The sequence below is a fragment of the Ochotona curzoniae genome, unplaced genomic scaffold, assembly GCF_017591425.1.
Source record: "Ochotona curzoniae isolate NIBS_2020 unplaced genomic scaffold, NIBS_Ocur_1.0 scaffold_4701, whole genome shotgun sequence".
In the NCBI taxonomy this organism is placed as follows: Eukaryota; Metazoa; Chordata; class Mammalia; order Lagomorpha; family Ochotonidae; genus Ochotona; species Ochotona curzoniae.
This window is the reverse complement of record NW_024467122.1, coordinates 63,321,462-63,341,817: the sequence shown is the minus strand read 5'-3', so window position 1 is coordinate 63,341,817 and position 20,356 is coordinate 63,321,462. Positions and strand designations below refer to the sequence as shown.

The 20,356-nt window shown below is 47.2% G+C and overlaps 1 protein-coding gene across 4 annotated transcripts in view; it reads right to left on the bottom strand.

Annotated features, from left to right (window-relative positions):
* LIPC (lipase C, hepatic type) overlaps positions 1–20,356 on the bottom strand; it is a 135,153-nt gene that overhangs the window by 19,290 nt on the left and 95,507 nt on the right. For 3 of the 4 annotated variants that reach the window (XM_040969089.1, XM_040969090.1, XM_040969092.1), the window contains 3 exons: positions 5,332–5,519; positions 2,128–2,310; positions 1,084–1,201 (listed from right to left, as the gene is read on the bottom strand). In XM_040969089.1, coding sequence (XP_040825023.1) covers positions 1,084–1,201; positions 2,128–2,310; positions 5,332–5,519 — 489 coding nt within the window. Of the gene's footprint in view, positions 1–1,083; positions 1,202–2,127; positions 2,311–5,331; positions 5,520–6,575; positions 6,581–20,356 lie in introns of all 4 variants that reach the window. The other variant, XM_040969091.1, reaches the window with a different exon arrangement.

The window sequence follows — 20,356 nt, the reverse complement described above, 5'->3', positions numbered from 1 at the left end:
TCTCTAGTGCTTGTCATAGTAAAAATAAATCTCTTTTGAAGGAATGGTAATGGTAGATGGTAGTTTTTAAAATAATTTAGTTAACTTACCTGTAAGACAGAGAGACACCCATATCTACCAACCCATGGAAAGAGTGAGAGTGAGATCGGGGGAAGGGGGGTGGAGGGAGAGAGAGAGAGAGAGAGAGAGAGAGAGAGAGAGAGATTCAGGCTGCTACTTCACTCCCCAGTTGTTGCAACGGCAGTGTGGAGACGGGACTGAAGTCAGGGATGCCTGGAAGGCATGGCGTTGCTCGTGTCCAGCTCTTCTGAGTATTTGGGGTCATGTCCAACTGAGTGTGACGTTTGGGGTGTGGGTTTTTGGTGCAGGGCTCCTTTTGGTGACCCCTAGTGGGTCCCAGAGTAAAACTCAGGTGTTTCACAAGTGTGGAAACCGAGGCACCCATGCAGCTGATGTGTTACAGCAGACTAAGGCTGTGATTCTGCACACCCTAATTCCCCCACGTTGGGCTCTGCCAACTGCAGATCACAAAAGAAGTCTCACTGCGAGTGGGTGTTTTGCCTAGTGATTGAGACGCCTGCATTCCACATCAGAGTGTGTGAGCTTGACTCCTGGCCCCTACTCATCCCAGCTTCCTGTCGGCATGGACCCGGGGACACAGCAGGTCCCTTCTACCCATGTGGGAAACCTAGATTGTACTACCAGGGGTTGGCTTTGGTCCTGGCCCTTGTGGGCATTTGGGAAGGCAACCAACAATCAGATCCCTAGGTAGATAAAGAGACTCTTGCTACAAAAACATCCAGAAGGGTTAGTTTTTAGTCCCCTTTGACACATCTACAACAGCCCTTTGTTCCACTAATGGCAATAGAAATTGGGGCTATAATTTGATCTGAATTCTCTTGGAACAGCAATCCCTGATGGTGGTTGTGCTTGAGGGAGTGTTCCAAGACTACCCATAAACTCTAATAAAATCTGAAAGAAACCAGAGCATTTAATAATGAAACTGTTGGAGACACAGATCCTTGCTGGCTGGGCCCATGCAGTCATGGTAATGACAGGATGTCCACTGTCAGCCACGGTTACCTGTAATTCTTCCAATCTTGTCCTTCCCCCTGATGTAGCTGCCAGCAAATCCGGAGACATGAGCACCCAGGCTGTACCCAATTAGATGAACATTGCTTCGAGAAAACAGAGCTGATTCCTGCAAGACAGCAGTGGGGACGAAAGCCTTCGTGGGTCTTGCTTGCTGTGTATGCCCCCACCCTGTTCTTTGTGCTGGCTTGTGAACAAGGGGCTTTGTTTCTGTTCTAAGCTGTGAGCTGGTTCGCCTCTCTGATCCTGTCCTCTCAGAGGCACCGGCCTTCCTCTGGGGCTCAGCTACCTGGGACCCTGCTCTGCAGCCCCTGCCTCCTGCCTGCTTGCCTTCCCCTGGGCATCAGTGCCCTATCCAGAGATCCTTTCATGTGAGTGTGTGTGTTTAGATTCTTTAGCATGCTCAAGGTGGTGGACGTAGAAGGGCAATGGGAGAAGACGGTTCTACAACGCGAACGTCCAGGGGAGGCATCTGAGAGAGCTTGGCATTGGGGCTGCCATGGTCTCGGTGATGAGTTTGAGCATCCCTCAGAAGTCTGTGTGTTAAAGCACTGGTCCTGAGTCAGGTGCTACTGGGGGATGGTGGAAACATGAGGAAGTGTTACCTAGCAGGGGAGGTCCTTACATGACTGGGGACAGAGCCCTTGGGAAGTGGTTCCCGTGCCACCTCACAAGCTTCCTGTGGCCTCACAGGTTATTGCTGCTATCAGAGGTGATTTCTGTGCCAGGCAGGTGTGCTCTGTTTTTGCTGACTCCGCAGAAGCCCCTTCCTCCACATGGCCTCTTGCCGCTGCCATCTCCTTCCCCCTTCCCACCTTGAGGCCATGTCAGCCGGGCTGCCTGATCTGCGACTTGATCCAAACTGTGAATTAAGTCAATTTTTTCTTGTTACCAGGTTAGTTGCCTCAAGGTATTTCTGTAAAGCTATAAAGGTATTTCTGTTCGATGATTCTCATTGTCAGAGACCACTATAAGAGGAAGAATTCACTTCCTTTTAGAGGAGGCCAGGGGAGGAAACAAGAGGGGACATCTTACCTCCAGCCACTGGAGAAGTGCCGCCACCTCCTGGCCCACCAGGCGGGCATTGCGGACGGCAGTGGCGTAGTGGGTGTGAGCCAGGGAGATCCAGTTGGCCAGCCCCACGTTCACTGGCTGGGCCAGCTCAGATTTCAGCGCTGCTGTCAACTGCCAGACCCAGCTTTCCAGCTTGCCATCGACCTGAGGGTGAGTCACAGGTGGTCAGTCCCACCAAAAGGGAGGGCTGTGTTAGTCTCTCTCTATTCACTCACCCCCACGCACCAATTCTTGGACGATGTTGACTCCTCCCAAAAAGAAAGGAGTTCCTCACCCAGGCACTATTGACATTGGGGGGCAGAACATTGTGGCAGTAGGTTAACAGCAATCCTGTACTTGGGTTAACAGCAATCCTGGATCCTCCAACTCCATGCTAGCCCCACCACCTCAGAGTCTGAGAAATCCCGGATGTCCCTGAGCATTGATGATTGGTGCCTCCTTAAGGGTCATTGTCTGAACTTTCCCCTTCTTTGAGACTGCTATTTCTGAACGCAGTGGATCCTGAGAGCTGACTTGTCCTTTGAGTGGGTTCTTGGAACAAGGACTTCTGTGCTGTATCCTGAAAGATGAGCAAGAATTTGGCTGGAAGAATAAGGTTAGGCAGGATAGTGTTGGCATGGTGGTTCTAGGGTGTTCCACGGGGAAGGAATAGCATGTGCACAGGTGCAGTGTCACCAGAGAGCTGTGTCTTGCATCTGGAGGGAGAGTTGGGGGAGCAGCTGGCTGTGTTGAAGGCTGGATCGGAGCAGGTGAAGCAGGAGAGCACGACTGGTGGCTGGGCCTGTCATTCCAGGTGAGAGGCTGTCCCTGAGCCAGGCTTGAATGAGTACCTTTTCTGTGCATGCAGTACCTTGGGTTCAGATTCAGGTTCTCCCTTATCAGCTGAGTGACCTTGAGTAAGCTCTTTAACATCCGTGCTTTACTGTTTTTATGTGGATAATAATACCCTCTTCCAGCATTGTTGTGAAGAAGGAATAAGCGGATGGATAGAAGGCATCAGAATGGCCTGGCACACAGCAAGGACCCAGCTGCTGTTGCTGCTGGTGGAAGTAGAAGTACTGCTAGTAATGACAGCAGTGATAATAGCAGTACATGTGGCTATGCTGGAAAGGACCTTGAGGAGGAAGAGTGCATTTGGGTCAAGAACTTTACTGTCTTCCTATTGCATTTGTAAACAAGATTTGCTCTTTTGTTACAGAGTTAGCAAACACTTTGGAGCAACTGGTATATTATGAATGCCGTCCCATGATGGTCAATCAAAGGAGAATAGTCCAGAAGTTTTTCTTGTAAGGAGCTCACAGCCTGGCAGGCAGATAGCAACCATTCCCAGCAGGAGAGCAGCTGTCAGAGGGCTGGGGGCCAGGGCAACACTGGGGCATCCACTGTCCTGGGAGGGGGCTGGACTGTGGCAGCCAAGGTCTGTAGGAGGACATCCTGGGACTGGGACAGGAAACGGGGGAGTTACTCAGAAGATGAGGAGATGTTTTAGGTGAAGAGCTCATCTGAGTGAAGGCCAAGAGGAGAGAAAGCTGGTGGTATGTGAGAGAATGAGTGTTTTTGGAAACTGACGTGGGAGGCATGGAGGTGGTGCTGGGTAGCAAGAAACAGGTGAGGGGAGCAGGGAAGGGTGAGGGGACAGGATGGGTGGACAGGATGGATGGACAGGATCAGTTGCTCTCTAGGGAGGATAAGTGGGGGTTTCCACAATGCTTTTTACCTAGATGTCAGACAAGGGTTGTCAAGTCACAAAATAAATGCTGAGCTCTCAAGCGGGGGTTCCAGAGGTGACTACCCTTCACGTGTAGGGTGGGGCGGAAACCAGGAAGCTAGAATATCCTCTGGGAAAACAGTCCAGACACAGTCTCATTTCATTCTCTGCTTGCAGGGTCCTTCCTTTCCTCCTCCTGCAGTGGTGGAATTGGGAGCAGCCCCAGAAGACCACACACTTGCTCTAGGAGGCCACACCTCCCAGCCACCTTTCCACGTAAGCATGGGTAGTGTAGGTCACTGGAAACATTTCATAAATGATCTGGGAAGCCAATTTGAAAAAAATATTTTTAGCCTCAAAACTATAGAATTGTATACTTGAAGTAGGTAAATAGGTTACATGAATTGTATTTCAATAAGCTTCTTTTCAAAACCTTGCTTTTTGACCTTTTGTGTGCATCCCTCACTACACTGAATTGCCTGGGTTGAGTGTGGCCAGCTGGCATGTTAGCTGCCATCTTGGGCTGTGAGAATGAGTCGTCCTCTCCCCATCCTCCCAAGATGGAAGAGCATTGAGCTGGCAGGAGCTGGGGCCTTGGTCCAGCTAGTTTGGGATTCCTTATTTCTGGGTTAGCATGTGCAATGGAAATGAAGCTCTATTTTACTTTTCACCACCACTAATCTGGGGTTCTGCTTTGTTTGCAGCTAAATTTAATCCTTCCCAATATAACATGTCACAAGGAACCCATGTCTACTGGCTTTCTACCTCCTCTTGTGAAACATACAGATTGAGGTAGGTACCCCCTTCCTGCCTGGACTGCAGGACTGAACCCTGTTTGAGCAACATTTAATGAGAAACGTAGCATTGATTATTTTCCTTGCCTTGGGTACATGTGGAATTGAAGTAACCACTGAGATCATGTGTGGGAGAGCACGTGCAAAGCTCAAATTTGCTTTTTTTTTTTATAATTTGCTTTTTTTTTTAAAGCTCTATTTTTATTATTTTTTTATTGGAAAGGCAGATATACACAGAGGAGAGACAGAGAGGAAGGTATTCCGTCCAATGATTCACTCCCCAAGTGAGCGCAACGGGTCGATGCTATGCCGATCCGAAGCCAGGAGCCTCTTCCGGGTCTCCCACGCGGGTGCAGGGTCCCAAAGCCTTGGGCCGTCCTCGACTGCTTTCCCGGGCCACAGGCAGGGAGCTGGAAGGGAAGCGGGGCTGCCGGGATAGAACCGGTACCCATATGGGATCCCGGGAGTGCAAGGCGAGGACCTTAACCACTGTGCCACCGCGCCGGGCCCTCAAATTTGCTTTTGTACACATGATACATGACAGTGTTATCACCAACTCCCTATCTTTCTGATCAGATTGTACATACTGAGATGAGAGGAAAAAAAAAAAAAGAACGAAAGAAACAGTGAAAGCAGAGAGGAAGACAAGTCAGTACTACTCACCGACCACCCGTGGATGATCATCACCAAAGGCAGGGATGCGTTGAAGCCGCACTCCTGGAGCGTGTCTGGGCGATGGAGCTGAATCTCACAGCCCTGATTGGCTTTGTCTTTGAAGAGCAGGAACTTGGTTTTTGTCTCCTGCAGTGTTTTTTTCATGCCCGTAACTCGAAATTTTCTTCCGAATGGCTCTGGAATAGAAGAAGGTTGGGAATGGCGCTTAGCCTGGCTTGTCTTCCACTTTGGCCGGACCTGGAGGGCCCCAAGGCAGCCTTATCAGCTGCGACTTTGGGATCCCCAGGGAGCGTTTCTGGTCCCGGCTATGGAGGGTGTCCTGGGAAGACATGTCACAGGGGCCATGGGGTGCAGTCTTCCCTTCCTTCCTCCCTCCTTTTTCTTTTCCTCTCTCCTTCCTGCCATTCCCATGACAGCACAACAACCACAGGGTGTGAGGATTGTAGGAGATGCCATTAGGAGGCTGGGAGAGGGTTAAATCCTCACCTTGACCCCATTGCAGTAAGTAGGAGAGTCAGAATTTGAACCCAGGTCCCTGTGACTTGGTTTTTTTTTTTTTTTTTTTGAACTCTGACTCCCTGTGCTGGGGAAAGTGAATCAGATGATGCTGGGTGTTAATTCATGCGACTCAACCTGTACTCATTTGCAGATACTTTCTATCACATAGCTCTTGCCTGGCAAGGTCCGGGATGGGGAGATTACAGAGGGATGATGGATTCTGTTTGGTCAGGGGGGATACGCCATTCAGGCAGGTCTTTTCTTGGAGCATAATGCTGATCTTGGCCTTGAAGGGTGAGGGAGGCATAAGTGTGTGTGTGTGTGTGTGTGTGTGTGTGTGTGTGTATTTGTGGGGTGGGACTGTCTGAAGTGACAGAAGAACATGAGGGCAGGTGCAGAGGTGTGTAAACTTGTGTCATAGGAGACAAAGCTGGGCAGGGCTGGAGTGAGAATCCTTCATACTGAGGAGCCTGGACTGGCTGCTGTGGGTAACAGGGCCCCTGCTCTGGAGGCTTTCAGGAAAAAAAAAGCGGAGTGGGGAGCGGGAGAGTGTCAGCTGAGTCTTTTAAGACCATGGCGGCGGGGAGGGGGCGGGAAAGAAAGACGACTCTTAAGATTTCACCCTTGTTGTTTTGCTGACAGTCCTCATAGCCCCTCTTTTTGGGAAGTGTTATCCATCTCTTGAAGGCATTCCAACAGCTGCTAAGTCCAAGAGCCACACCAAAGGGTTACACCTTGGCTCAGAAGTGGGTGACATCTGCTGAGGCACCCTTCTCCTATGCGGTGACACCTGGAGTTGGGTGCCATCTCTTTGTGAAGTTTGTCATCAGGCAGAGAGCTGGAGAAGGAAGCTCTGACCCTCCCTTCTGTCAGAAGGCAGTTCACCGTGGCTGAGGGGGCAGGCACAAAGCCACACTGACATTTGTGGTCGGTACACTCAGTTCAGCCCAATGACTCAGAGCCTTGGTCATCCCTATTGGGCACCCAACCTTTCAGGCGTTTCTAGTAGTTAGTCTTGGGCTGATGGTTTCAGGCGACAGCAGCATTGAGAGATGATTAATCCAGTTCCCTGTCCAAAGACTATTAATTCAAATGGTTATTAATGCCCAGCAAAGGGCAACAACTTCACTGCAATGGCACAATTAAATACATCATACTTTATTAAAAGGTGATATCAGTGTGAATCTGAGGAACCGCGTTGAGATAATGAAGAGAATTTCTACTGCACAGCGGGGGGCTTCCCTAAGTTTCTAGATTGTGTCCGTTTTTTCTCACTTCGTGCAAGCTTTAAGCTCACTGGCTGCCTTGTTGTATGGAGGTGTGCCCCTCCTGGCTGCTTCCGTCAGCAGCTGGGCTGACAACTCCATCTCAGTCCCCAATCAGGTTAAAACTTCAGGATTCCCTTACCTCCTCCTGCTCTGCATTCTCTAGTTAAAAGTGGCTCCCAAATAGCCAAGTTGCTCCCCTACCTCTGTCTGCTGCTTCAAAGTGAACTCTGATCCATCCCTCCAGGAAGGCTTCTCATCCAGCCAGAGATAATGATGCCTTCTTGGTGTAGCCCTGATTCTAATGACTTGTCTTGCCACCTGGTCGTTTAGTTGTTGAGCTGTGGGTTCCTTCCCAGGCTCAGTGATTACGGAGGGCGAGGGCAGTGTAGGGCTCGTGGCAGAAGCTCAGGGGATGCTTGATGTGCAGCGCATGGTGTTCTCTAGGGCCGGTCTCCGTAGCAAAGGCTGATTGCCCATCATTGACACCTGCACCTAAGATAACCAGTTCTCCTTTTTCAGTGACTGAGGAGCTACACATTTCATCGCAAGATAGCTGCCTTGAATGCCGTGTGCAGGCAGCCTGTAAAAGAGAATAGCGTGTTTTGATAAAGAAGAGCAGGATGGACTGTGTTTGGAATCTCGAGTTCACACACTTGCTAGTGCCAGAGACTGAGGTCACACTCTGAGGATAATGGTCCACGAGTGGGCAAAAGTCCAAGGCCAAGATTGAGGCCTGTGGATGAGGGTCTGCAGTTGGGCAATGGTCCAAGGCCACAGGACTGTGTGTTTTGGAATATCCTTGGCTTTGCACATGGATTACACTGTTACTTCCTGACCGTTGAGCAATGGTTGGTTAACATCAACATGGGATGTAGCTGTCAATGTCTGTGCCACATCAACTCCTTTAATTTGAATTCCCAAGCAGTTCAGTAAAGGATTGAGGCAACAAGCCCTCTACGTCAACCTGCTGCCTCAGAGAAGCTGCCCGCTTTCATAGTTTTTATCTTGTGTCTGTCTAGTTTTTTATTTTCTCAATTATTCATCACCCCTTCTCCAACCATATTCATGCCATGCTGGTTGTGTTGTACTGAGAGAATCCTAGGAAAGTAAAATGGCAGTAAAAATAGTACCCATCCCATGAGGTTGTTATGAGAACTGAACATTTGTAGAGAGCGGAGGAACAATGCCTGGCACGTAATTAACACCTCTATAAGGGTGTGTTGGGAAAACAAGCCCTGATTAGAGCAGCCTGCATCCTGCATTTTTGATCTGTGAAATTTTATTCTTTGTGTGGAATTTTACCCCAGTTGCCCTCACAGGACCCATTCTGGGCTGTGTGTATTTGCTCTGGATTTAGGTGCAGGAAGAAGCCCAGTCGGGTGCCTGCAATGTCCAGGCTGTGCAGAGGAGACCATGGGAAAGAATGGTCAGATGGAAAGGCCAGCCCTAACCACGACGAAAGGGGCTCACTTTCCCCTTCCTCCTTTTTGGAGGTTCTCTTTAACATGCATATGAAAGAGGAAGTCATATCATTATGAAGATATTTCAAAAAGTTTGTGATAAAAAGGTATTAAAAGAAGAGTTTTATCTCAGTGCATCAATGTTGAAATTTATGCATAGTGTTTTCATTAGATGCATTTCCATGTTCACCTGTTTGTTGTTTATTTACTTGAGAAACACACTAGAGTGATACACACTCTGAGAGAATGAGAGCTTTAATTTGTTGGTTTACTCCCAAATGCAGTGGCAAGGCTGGATCAAGAGGCAGGTGTGCCATCCAGGTCTCCCATGTGGGTGACAGGAACCTGACTGCAGGCATCGCTGTTCCTCTCAGGCTCTGCATTGGTTGGGAGAGTGAAGGGGTGATGAAAAGTGAGAGCTGTTGAGTTGGGACCCAGACGCTTTGATCTTAGACACAGGTGTCTTCACTGCTAGGCTAAATGCATGCTCCCAAGAACTTTCCGAAGACCCTCCTTTGCATGCATGGAATTCAAAAGGTTTGACACCAAAATAAACTTTGTTTTTAACTTTGTTTTTATATGGGCTTTTGGACATATCCTAACCATTAAATATGTAGTCATGCGTTCACTTCAGTAAACTCTTACTAGTGATTTATCATGTCCCAGGTCCTGGCTAGGTACTTGTTAGAGGTAGATAGGGCCTGTCCTCTGTCTTTTAGGGGTTCCCAGGCCAACAGGGGAAACAGACATGAAAAATAGCACTGAAAGTGGTGGCTGTAAGTGTTGTAGCTGAGGGAAGCCCTGAGCAAGGGAAGATGCCAAGAGAAGATGCAATATCATCTGAGGCTAAAATGATGAAAGATTCTTCTTCCTTCTATTTCAATCTATGAGAAATTCTTGAAGAAAATAGACTCTGGTGTCTAACATATAAGGTTTAGTGAAAGACTTATGAGTTAAAGGGCTATTGTGGAGAACAGGGAGTAGAATTATTCTGTGCATAACTTGGAATAAAATTTTTGACTTTAATGAATTCACAGAAATTCATGGTTAAAGAAATAGAGGCAAAGACCAACTAAAGGTAACAACAAAGGCAAACATGTTAGTGTTAACACCCTGTATGCTGCTCATAATGGGATATGCTGAGTCTGTGAAAGCTGGGCCACAGATTGTGTTCTGAGCTTCCCGTTGGGCAAATCAGAGAGGAAAGCAGGAGCAGGAAGAGGATTCATGGGATCCAGGTGCTCTCTGTTCCCTGCCTCATCCTGAAACGTGAGGGGGTTCTCCTTTGTGTTACTGGTAAAAGAGGTCACTGGTGAGGCTGGGGCACCATTTGAAACGGAAGGAGGGGGAGAAAGAGAGGACTCCCATCTGCTGCTTCACTTCCCCAGGGCCCACAATGGCCAAGGCTGAGCTGGCCTGGAGCCCAGAGCTAGGAATGCGACCCAGGTTCCCCACATGGGTGGCAGTAGGCCAGTTACCTGAACTATCACTGCTGCCTCTAAAGGTCAACCTCACAGAAGCCAGAGCTGGGAGTCAAATGCAGGTGCTCCAATGTGTGTTGTGGGTCTTAACCAGCAGACTAAACATCCAGCCCAGTGGCAAGTTTCTGTGGCTGGCTCCGGAGCTCCGTGGTCCTCAAGCAAAGCAACAGCCACATTGCCAAACAGCACTTAGGTCATGTTGTGTCTCTGCCAGCGGAGGGGGCTTTTTTTTTTTTTAAGATTTATTTATTTTTATTGGAAAGGCGGATATACACAGAGGAGAGACAGAGAGGAAGATCTTCCGTCCAATGATTCACTCCCCATGTGAGCGCAACGGGCCGATACTATGCCGATCGGAGGCCAGGAGCCTCTTCCGGGTCTCCCACGCGGGTGCAGGTTCCCAAAGCTTTGGGCCGTCCTCGACTGCTTTCCCGGGCCACAGGCAAGGAGCTGGAAGGGAAGAGGGGCTGCCGGGACCAGAACCGGCGCCCATAAGGGATCCCGGGAGTGCAAGGCGAGGACCTTAACCACTGTGCCACCGCGCCGGGCCCGGGGGGGGTGTTGGGGGGGGGGAGGGCTTTTTATCAGACTGAAGGAGCAGTCCCTGGGATAGAAGGAGGCTGGGACCCTTCAGGTCACATCCTGGCTGAAAGGGGCAGAGCCCCATAGCGCAGTGAAGTCCTCTCATCTCCTATGTAAGCACCCACAACACGGAGGCATCCTTAGCCAAGACTGGGACTTTGAGGACACACCACTGTGGCCCATAGTCGTGTCTGCACTGAAATTTCTTCCCTAGTATTAGCCTGGATAGTCACCAGCTGTGGATGCAGTCTCTTCACTTGTGGATCCTTGAGGCAAACTCCATAAAACCAAGTTGAATTCCACCCCATTCTTCATGCTGCACCACCACTCATCCTTGTTGTTGCTAATCTGTCAAGTTCAGTGCTCACACTTTCTTCTCTTGCTAGTGGGACACCGCACCAGAATGCTCCTCTGTCCCTGCCTCTGGCACCTCGGCTTTTTCCTTTAACTGTGATATTGTAATAGACTCTTGACCATTTTATGTTTATTTTTGCTTGCAGAGTTAATGCATGCTCATTGTACATAGGCAATTTAGGAAGTACTGAATGAATGAAGAATCTTATTACTAGAAAAATGTTTAAGTTTGGTGTATTTTATCTAGTGGTTTGAAGATTTGTATTATATAAATATATATCTGGTGTATCTACAATTGAGGTCATATTGTGTGAGTGGTTTTATATCCATTGTCACCTACCATAATAATTTTCTTTTATTTATTTTATTTATTTTTTTAAAAGATTTATTTTATTTTATTTTTTTATTGGAAAGGCAGATACACAGAGAGGAGAGACAGAGAGGAAGATCTTCCATCCGATGATGCACTCCCCAAGTGAGCGCAACGGCCAACGCTATGCCGATCCGAAGCCGGGAGCCTCTTCCGGGTCTCCCACGCGGGTGCAGGGTCCCAAAGCTTTGGGCCGTCCTCGACTGCCTTCCCAGGCCACAGGCAGGGAGCTGGATGGGAAGCGGGGCTGCCAGGATTAGAACCAGCACCCATATGGGATCCCGGGCGTGCAAGGGGAGGACCTTAATCACTGCGCCACCGCGCCGGGCCCACCATAATAATTTTCTTACAGCATCAAGAATTTTTCAAAAACATGTTTTTGAAAAATAGCACACTTTTTATTCCTTTATTATTGCAAATTTTGGTGGTTTCTAAGTTTCTTTTTAATTGCAATTACAAATAATCCTCTGGTCACCATCTTTACCCATAAATATTTGTCTGATTCTATGACTATGCTCTCTGTATGGATTGCTTAGGTATGGCCCTCATCATTTCTCTATATACAAATATATGTCACCAAATTGTTTTTCAGCCATTTTAAGCTAATATTTATTGAGTGCTTTCTCTGTGCCAAGTCCTTTTCTAACAATCTTATTTATATTGACTCATTTAAACCTCTCAACAACTCTATGAATAGCTGTGAGAGAAATGCATGATTCAGTTATAGGCACAGAAATTGCTCCCATATTGCATGAGATAAGGGCAGCACCTGCTGCAAGCAGATCCTTCCCAAGTGTCAATTTCTCATGTCTTGAGGAGAGATAAAGGCACACCAGTGAGGAGTGTCAGGGGTTTTTGAGAGGGAAATATGAACTCAGGTAAGCAGGTACATCCTTCATGACAATCATCCCCTGGGACTGGGAATAGGGTTGGGGAGGACGGGGGTCACCCCAGGTAGACAGCAAGTTCTGGGCAAGCACAGCCACCCACAAAATTAATTAACTAATTAATTAGAAAGAGAGAAAGAGAGAGAGAGAGAGAGAGAGAGAGAGAGAGAGAGACTGGGTCCAACCACTACATTTCTAATATGTTTCCTGTCACTCTGGGGGTGGTATGGGGTGGTGTATTTCCCACAGGATGCCCCGGGCATGTCTTCTTTGATTCAAGCAGTTTCCTCTCTGATGAGTTTGGGTCTTCTGCACTTTACACACTGAAGGAAACGGTCCCCAGGGAGTGGGGGCTGGGGTGGGACTTCTGTAGAAAGTCAGGAGAGTCACAGTCTGGTGTGCATGGTTCGGAGCATGTCACCTGGCCTTTCTTGGATGTCTTCTGACTGTGTAGCTCCTTGAGTATGATTTAACTGTAAACCTCAACTGCCGGTGTCAGAAGGAACCTACACAGTTGCCAAGCAAGGTTTCCAAGGAACAGAAGGAGGGCTGGAAGTGGAGGGAGGACCTTAGCCTTAATGATGGCATTTGGGGGCATTGTCAGAGAATTTCACAGTCAGAGGGCCTGGGAGCCTGGAGGATCCTGCCTCTGCCCAGAGCCACCCACCCCATTGGAGGTGAGTACTCTGGGAGCCCTGGCAGGTGGGGATAGGTGCTAATGTTTTACTCTTGGCAGTGCGTGTGCCTGTGAAAAGACACTGCACACTGCCAGAAGATAAATCGGATGACTTGCAGTCAAGTGAACAAAGATGATTGCTGGCTTTTGAGTGGCTTAGCCCTGCTGGAGAGCCAAGATGGACTGATATAACCTGTTGCTCACTTGTTACCCAGAGCAGGCTGTGGTGCTAAGCACAGAGTAGGAGCCTGAACTCTGGGGTCAGACTGTCTGGCTGGTGTTCAAGCTCTACTACTGCTTGGTGACATGGCCCTAGGTTAATTACTTAATGACTTTGTGTCTCAACTTTGAAGTAAAATAAGATTAACAGGAATATCTATCTTGAAAGATTCTCATGAGCTATGTTGTTTCAAAACCATTTGGATGTAAGATTTATGGATTTTCCCTCAGTGACCCTTAAGGTTAATACCTGACCTGCTCTTGGTCACTAGGTCACTAGGTCACTTCATCAAAGGAAAGTATAGATTTAGTCTGAGTTACTGCTTATTGATGGGCAAAGAGGCAGATCATTTGGAGCTGGGTATACCCTTCAGGGTAGGAATATTATAAATTACACCAGGCCATATTTCAATAAAATTGGCTAAATATTTTGATAATTCAGCTAATATTTAAATAAAATTAGACTACGCTTGAGCAAGTGAATGATTCTGACCATTACTCACGAGCCCCGGCTTGGTATCCTGGATTTTTGAGAGCTTTTTTAGACAAAGCCCTCATGTTATGTGACTTTCAGGGGTGTGTTGGCCGCACATCTCTTCCTGAATATCACATTCAGTAACTCTGTGAGTGACACCTGTGGGAGTACTCACACCACAGAAACTGGCCAAGGCTGAAAATCAGGTTTGACATTCAGTTAGTTGTTTTGGAGAGAGTACCAGCTGGAAAACATGCGCACCACCAAATGAGATCTTAAAGAACTTAGCGATGAGTAGTGCATTTTTTTAGCTTCTTCAGTTCAACGGTGGCTTTGAAGCACCATCCCACATTGGTGAATTCTGCGCATGTTTGGTCTAAGTTCATGTACCCTGGCCTGGGGAAGATGCTTTTGTATCAGCCACTGTTTCCACCAGGTCTCACTGCTAAGTAGTCCCTTTAGTTGCTTCAGACCCTATGTACACTGGTCTTGTGTTTGAGGGGTGGGACATCCTGTCAAACAGGTGGCAGTCCCTACCTCCTGTTGCAGGAACAGCCTGGAAACCCTGAATCAGTTGTCACTACCCAGGAACACATCAGCTCCTAGTTGCTTCCATCTGGGAGGGGAGGTTTAAGCATTTACTGTCGTTATTCCTCTCCTGGGTATATTTAGGTTCAGATTTGGGTGGGCTTAGATTTTCACACAGACTGGCATAGGCTTTCTGTCCTGAAAACACCTGTAAAACCAAACAATTGTGGGAAAATAAACTCCAAACAATATCTCAGTAAAGAGGAGAATGCTGAGGCCCAGAGAGAGGCAAATTCACTTAGCTAGAGGGTCAAGAGGAAGCTAGAACACAGGGCACCTGCCCCCAGCCTTGCTTCTTGCCACTGCATCATGTGACTCTTGTAGCCTGGTGCTGCTGCCATCCCCTACCAATGGTCATGGGAGTAGCCACCAGGTGTCAAGTGTTTCTCCCATGTCAGGGAAGCTGCTCAGCCTTGTAGACACTCTGTCTGCACCTGCTCAGGTTTGCAGTGCCGCGCAGCAATGGGAATTGTTTCCTCTCCTGTCCACTAACTCTCTTCGGTTCTTTCTACCATGTTCTTTCTACCACTGCTTCCCAAGAACTCACTCTGTGCCAGTTACAATTTCAAAAAAACAAACTTGCCTTCAGTTGCATTAGTTTTAGGGCAAGCATCAGGATTTCCTCCACATTCTTTCAAAAATGTATGTGTTGCATGAAGCAGTCATAGTAGATACGAGGTTTTAAGAGCATATGCTTACTATCTCATCATCCACGGAGTAGCTTTTTATTGTTCTGCTTCCATTCCATACCCAGAAGCAAATATATTTTTATGTCACTGTACAGGTCTGATTTTTCACTTGTTTCATCTCACATAACATAATAAACATCTCTCTGTGTTCCTGCTCATCATTTTTAAATGCTGAGTAATATTCCATGGAGGAATTGCATTATCATTCATGCATCTATTATCCTACCATGGGACAAGCAATATGCATCCAGTATTTCACCTTTGCGAACAAAGTGGCAATGAACTTCATAAAAAGAACTTCTCCTTTCAGACAATCATTTCCACTAGGATGAATTATCTGGCATGGGATTACTTGGTTCAGTGATGATCATTTTTCTGGCATATGGCTTGAAATCATCTTACAGATAAGTGATCCCTCAGGGTATAAGCCATACTGGTGCTCAACCCAGAGAACCCCAAGGAGGCCCTAAGAGGAAGAGGGGTTACTAGGGAGTGGGTAGAATGGCTGAATCAGGGCTCGCTTCAAATTAGAGTGCTTCTGGTGTGGCTGTCACTTAGCTTATTGCTAGTCAGTTGGCATGCTTGCTTTTATTTAATCCTTACCACTGCCCTGTGAGGCAGGAGCTTATCCCAAAAGGAAACTGGATCTCTAAGAGGTTTGACCATAGCCAGCCAAGAAGCAGTTGAGCAGGGTCTGAAGCCAGCCAGTTTGACTCAGGCACTCTAACTGCTCCCTCTACTACCTTCCAGAAGCTAAGAATTCTAGGCGCCCAGGGCACTGAGCTATTGGCCTGGATGTTACAACTCATCCTCATAATGCTGGATGGCAACTGTTCCTTTCATTTTCTTTTTACAGGGAAAGTCATTGGTCCTTAGGAGAGTTCAGCAGCCTGGGGTCAGGGAAAAGGGTAAGCATCAAAGGCAGGATTGGAACCCATGAAGCCCCGAGTTCCTGAGTCTTTGTGCTAAGCAGAACCCAGTATCATTTGGAGGTAAAGGTGGTTCCTTTTCACTCTCAGAGATGCAGTCACCTGCTGAAATACACAGACCATCAGAGCCGTGCAGGAGGCTCCCTGACAACGGGTCCCTGAGCTCAGTACTGTTTCCATTGTGTTCCCGTGGTATAGTGGGACTGGGGTGGAGTGTGAGTATGTGTGTGTGTGTGTGTGTGTGTGTGTGTGTGTGCCTATTTAGAGCAAGGAAGCTGGGGCTGTTTCCCCTGAGACAAGCCACCGAGGCAGTTCTTGGTAGATAATGTGGCCCAAGACACTTGGAGCTTTTTCCCTCCTAGGCAGCTGCAGCTGGGTGGGTGGGATTGTGTTTGAGGAAATGTCTGAGTACTTCTAGTTTTCTGTGAGCATGTCATTTCACTGTATAGGCCCTTCATTCAAGGAGGAGCTTGGAGCAGCCACTCTGCAGTCCGCCTGGTGGTGGAGGGACGCATCCTCAGCTCTTGAGTCAGCTGGATCAGGAAGATCCTCCTGGATTTTTTTCCCCAACCCATCCTGGCTTCAGTTTCTGTCTCTGAAAAAGTAAGAGATGCTTGCAGGCCCCCTCTGATTCTGACACATGTGAATTTAAGACCTGCCCATTTTGGTACTGAGATTTCTTTTCTTTTCTTTTCTTTTCTTTTCTTTTCTTTTCTTTTCTTTTCTTTTCTTTTCTTTTTCTTTTCTTTTCTTTTCTTTTCTTTTCTTTTCTTTTCTTTTCTTTCTTTTCTTCCTTCCTTCCTTCCTTCCCAGAAATCCTCCAGCCCAAGGCATAGCAAGAAGCAGAGCCAGTGACTTGGGATCTCCCTTGCTTGGTTCTGCAAGAAAGAGAGGCTTCCCTCTGCTGAGCTGGGACGTAGCCTGCCCGTGTTTGGTGGACATAAGCATTTGCTGCGTGGAGGAAAGCATTAAGCATTCATTTGGCCATTCAGTTCCAAGGTTATTCTTTTTTTTTTTTTAAAGATTTATTTATTTTTATTGGAAAGCCAAATATACAGAGAGTAGGAGAGACAGAGAGTAAACTCTTCCACCTGATGATTCACTCCCCAAGTGGCTGCAGTGGCTAGTGTGGAGCCAATCCGAAGCCAGGAGCCAGGAGCTGTGAGCCTCCTCTGGATCTCCCTCCTGGGTGCAGAAACCCAAGGCTTTGGGCCATCCTTGACTGCTTTCCCAGGCCACAAGCAGGGATCTGGATGGGAATTGGGGCCATGGGGTCACGAACTGGTGCCCATATGGGATCCCAGAGCTCGCAAGGTGAGGACTTTAGCCACTAGGCTACCATGCTGGGCCCACAAGGTTATTCTTTGAGGCAATAATAAACCGTGGGTGAGGGGAGTGAGCTGAGCCATGTAGACCAGAGGTCTAGGGGCTGCCTGATGAGGAAATAAACTTGATCTAGCCCGTGAAACCCCCTTGGACTCCCTTGGCTAGGGGCTTGGTGCCAAGTTACACCTGGTAAGTGTTGTGTCTGGAGAGCAAGAGAGCGACTACCCACCAGAGGGTGACTGGTGGGAAGCAGTCAGAAGAATCCCCATGGTAGGAGGTGCCATAAGTTCTGCAGATCATCTTGGAGGTTTCAGACAAGCCTGGTGTGGATGGCCGCTGGGACACTGCAATCTGAGGGGGCGATGGGTTCCCATGCAGCCACAGAACTCTGGTCACAACTGCAGGCTGCAGGCTGAGTCCCGCAGATTTCCCTGGACCTTGGGTATTTCTCCTGGGAGACTTGCCTGACCGTGAGGCTAGCATCGTGGTTCTTTCCATCCTCTATTTTAATTTCCTGATGAAAAAACGGGGAAGGATTTCATGATGGTCCAAGGCATATTGTTGGTTGGAATATCAAATCTGGATCATAATTATATTTTCCTAGTTCTTTCCCCAACTGTCTCTGTTGCAGTTTTTCTGGCAAGACATTCTTTGGAATGCACATCCTTCCTTCCCCACCTATGCCTGGAAGCTCGGCCGCCAGCCACCTCCAGATTATATATACAGGTAAGTGCCTTGCCATTTCTGAGTCATCACTGGGGAGTGACACCAGGGGCAGGATGCTGGAAAAGTGTTAGCTTAGGAGTCAGTCAGGGGTCTGCATGGATTTTTTTTTTAGCCACCATTGTCTGTGTGACCTTGGAAAATCAGTTAATATGTGAAAGTCTTGTTTTTATCTCCTAAGCTGGGACTACGAAAGTCTACCCCGCAGGGCTGCTTGAGAATGGGATGAAGCTAAGTGACAGGTCTAGTCCTGAACTTGACATTCAGTATATCATTTCACTTTCCTTTCAAGGAAAGGAGAAGATGCACTCTGCTGGATATAGAAACATCACCAAAATGCAATCATCTGTGCTGTATAAGCTGAGCATGGATGGCACGCCAAAGAAACAGAAACCCAGAATGCAAAGATACATATAAAACAGAACTGCAAAAATGGATGGAAAGTGACTGGAAACGAAAGCTTATTTTGGTGGAAAAAATTTGAAATCCATGCACAGTTTCTTCATGATGTAATTTCCTGTGAGCTTTGAAAAACTAGATTTTTTTTTGGAAAGTCTGTTTCAGAGAGGGAAAACACAGAGAAAGAGGTCTTTCATCTGCTGGTTCACTCCCCAGATGGCTACAATAGCCAGTGCTGAGCTAGTAGAGCAGCAGCGAGCCAGGAGTCAAGAGTTCATCTAGGTCCCCCACATGGGTGGCCTTGAGTCATTGTCTACTGTTTTTTTTTCCATGCGCAAAGGATTGGAACAGAAGCTGGGACATAAACCCATGTATGGGATGTGGGTAGCACAGGCGCTTCGATGCTACAAGCCAGAACCTCCGTGGCACTTCTTGAAGACCCTTCATTATGCTGGACTTCCAATTTTGTGTGTGCGTGTGTTAAAATAAATTTCTTTTCATTCCATGTCTATGAACTTTTTGAAGTACACTTGTATTTGAAGTTAGTATTTGATAGAGAAGACCCTTCAATTAGTGAGGTAAAGATGGACTTAAAAATTATATTAGGAGACTTGGAAAGAGAGGAAAAATAAGTTGAATCCATACCTCATCTCATATACAGGGAAAATTCTAAATGAATCAAATTTTTTAATGAAATTGGGAAAACCATAAAATGATTACGATGATATGTAAATTCCTTTGTAACTTTTTGAGTAATGATCTCTGTGATTCAGAATTCAGAAGCTGTAAAAGATTGTTAGGTTTAGACTACATTATAGCAAACAAAACACTTCTGCATGGCTAGCTAAGTTAATGAAAATTAAAAACCTCATAAACAAAAAGAAAAAGACGAATAATAACCTGCAAAAAACATGATTGCAACTTGTAACACAAGGGGCTAACCTCCCTGATAAAGAATGCGTAGAAATCAAGTGGAACAAGACCAGCAAACCAGAAAAATGGGTCAAGGTCATGGTGAGACATTGTACAGAAGAGTGAGTACAAACAGCCCCATCATGTGAAAAGCAACTCAGCTTCACTGCTAAGATGAGGAGCACAAATTAAAATGGGCTATGGACACGAGTCTCACCTACCAGATGGGTAAACATGAACAAATTTGACCACACACTTTGATGGGGAGGCTGGCAGGACTGCAAAATCTTGCAGCTTGAGTGGAGAGGGATCTGGCAAGACACATTTACTCTTTGCTCTGCTGTCCCTTCCTGGGAAATCAGCCTGTGGATCTATGTCTGCACACGCATGAAATGAGTGCAAGGTCATTTGTTGCAGTACCATCTGTAACTGTAAACCACCGGGCACATTCCCAGTGCCCATCTAGAGAGCAGATATGTAAACTAGGACACGCCCCAAAGTGGACTGCTTCCCAGCTCAACCGAGAGAATGCTGTGAAAAGAACACTGCTAAACCGCACAAGCAAGGGCGTCATAGTGTGTAGAGTATACATCTTTATGGAAGTGTGTGTGTGTGTGTGTGTGTGTGTGTGTGTGTGTGTGCGTGTAGGGAGGTAGGCAGATTTTAAAAAAAAGCATATTGCAATTTAATATATGAGCCATGTAAGTATTTACCTTGTTATTATCATTATTTTAAAGATTTGCTTTTATTTGAAAGGAAGAGTTACATAAAGAGGGATTGATGGAAAGAGGAAGAGGGCAAGAGAGAGAGGAGAGAGAGAATGAACCATGGCAAATGGTTGAAATGGTTAGAGCAGGACCAGAACCTCCTCTGGGTCTCCCACATAAGCAGCAGAGGCCCAAGGAATTGCTTTATGTGACTCTTAGCAGGGAGCTGGATCAGAAGCAAAGCAGATGGGACTCAAATCAGGGAGCAAGATCCCACATTGTGGTATTCAGCTTGCACTTCCCATGGGATCCACTGGTCTGCATGATGCCCACCTATTCCCTTGCCCCAGAGGACACTGGGAGCTGTCCTCTCACAGTCCGATTGAGGGGTCAATTTTTCCACTCAGCCTTATCTGTCCTTTTGGCTGACCTTTCTGCCTAGCTGGATGTCTGACTACTTTCATTCATTT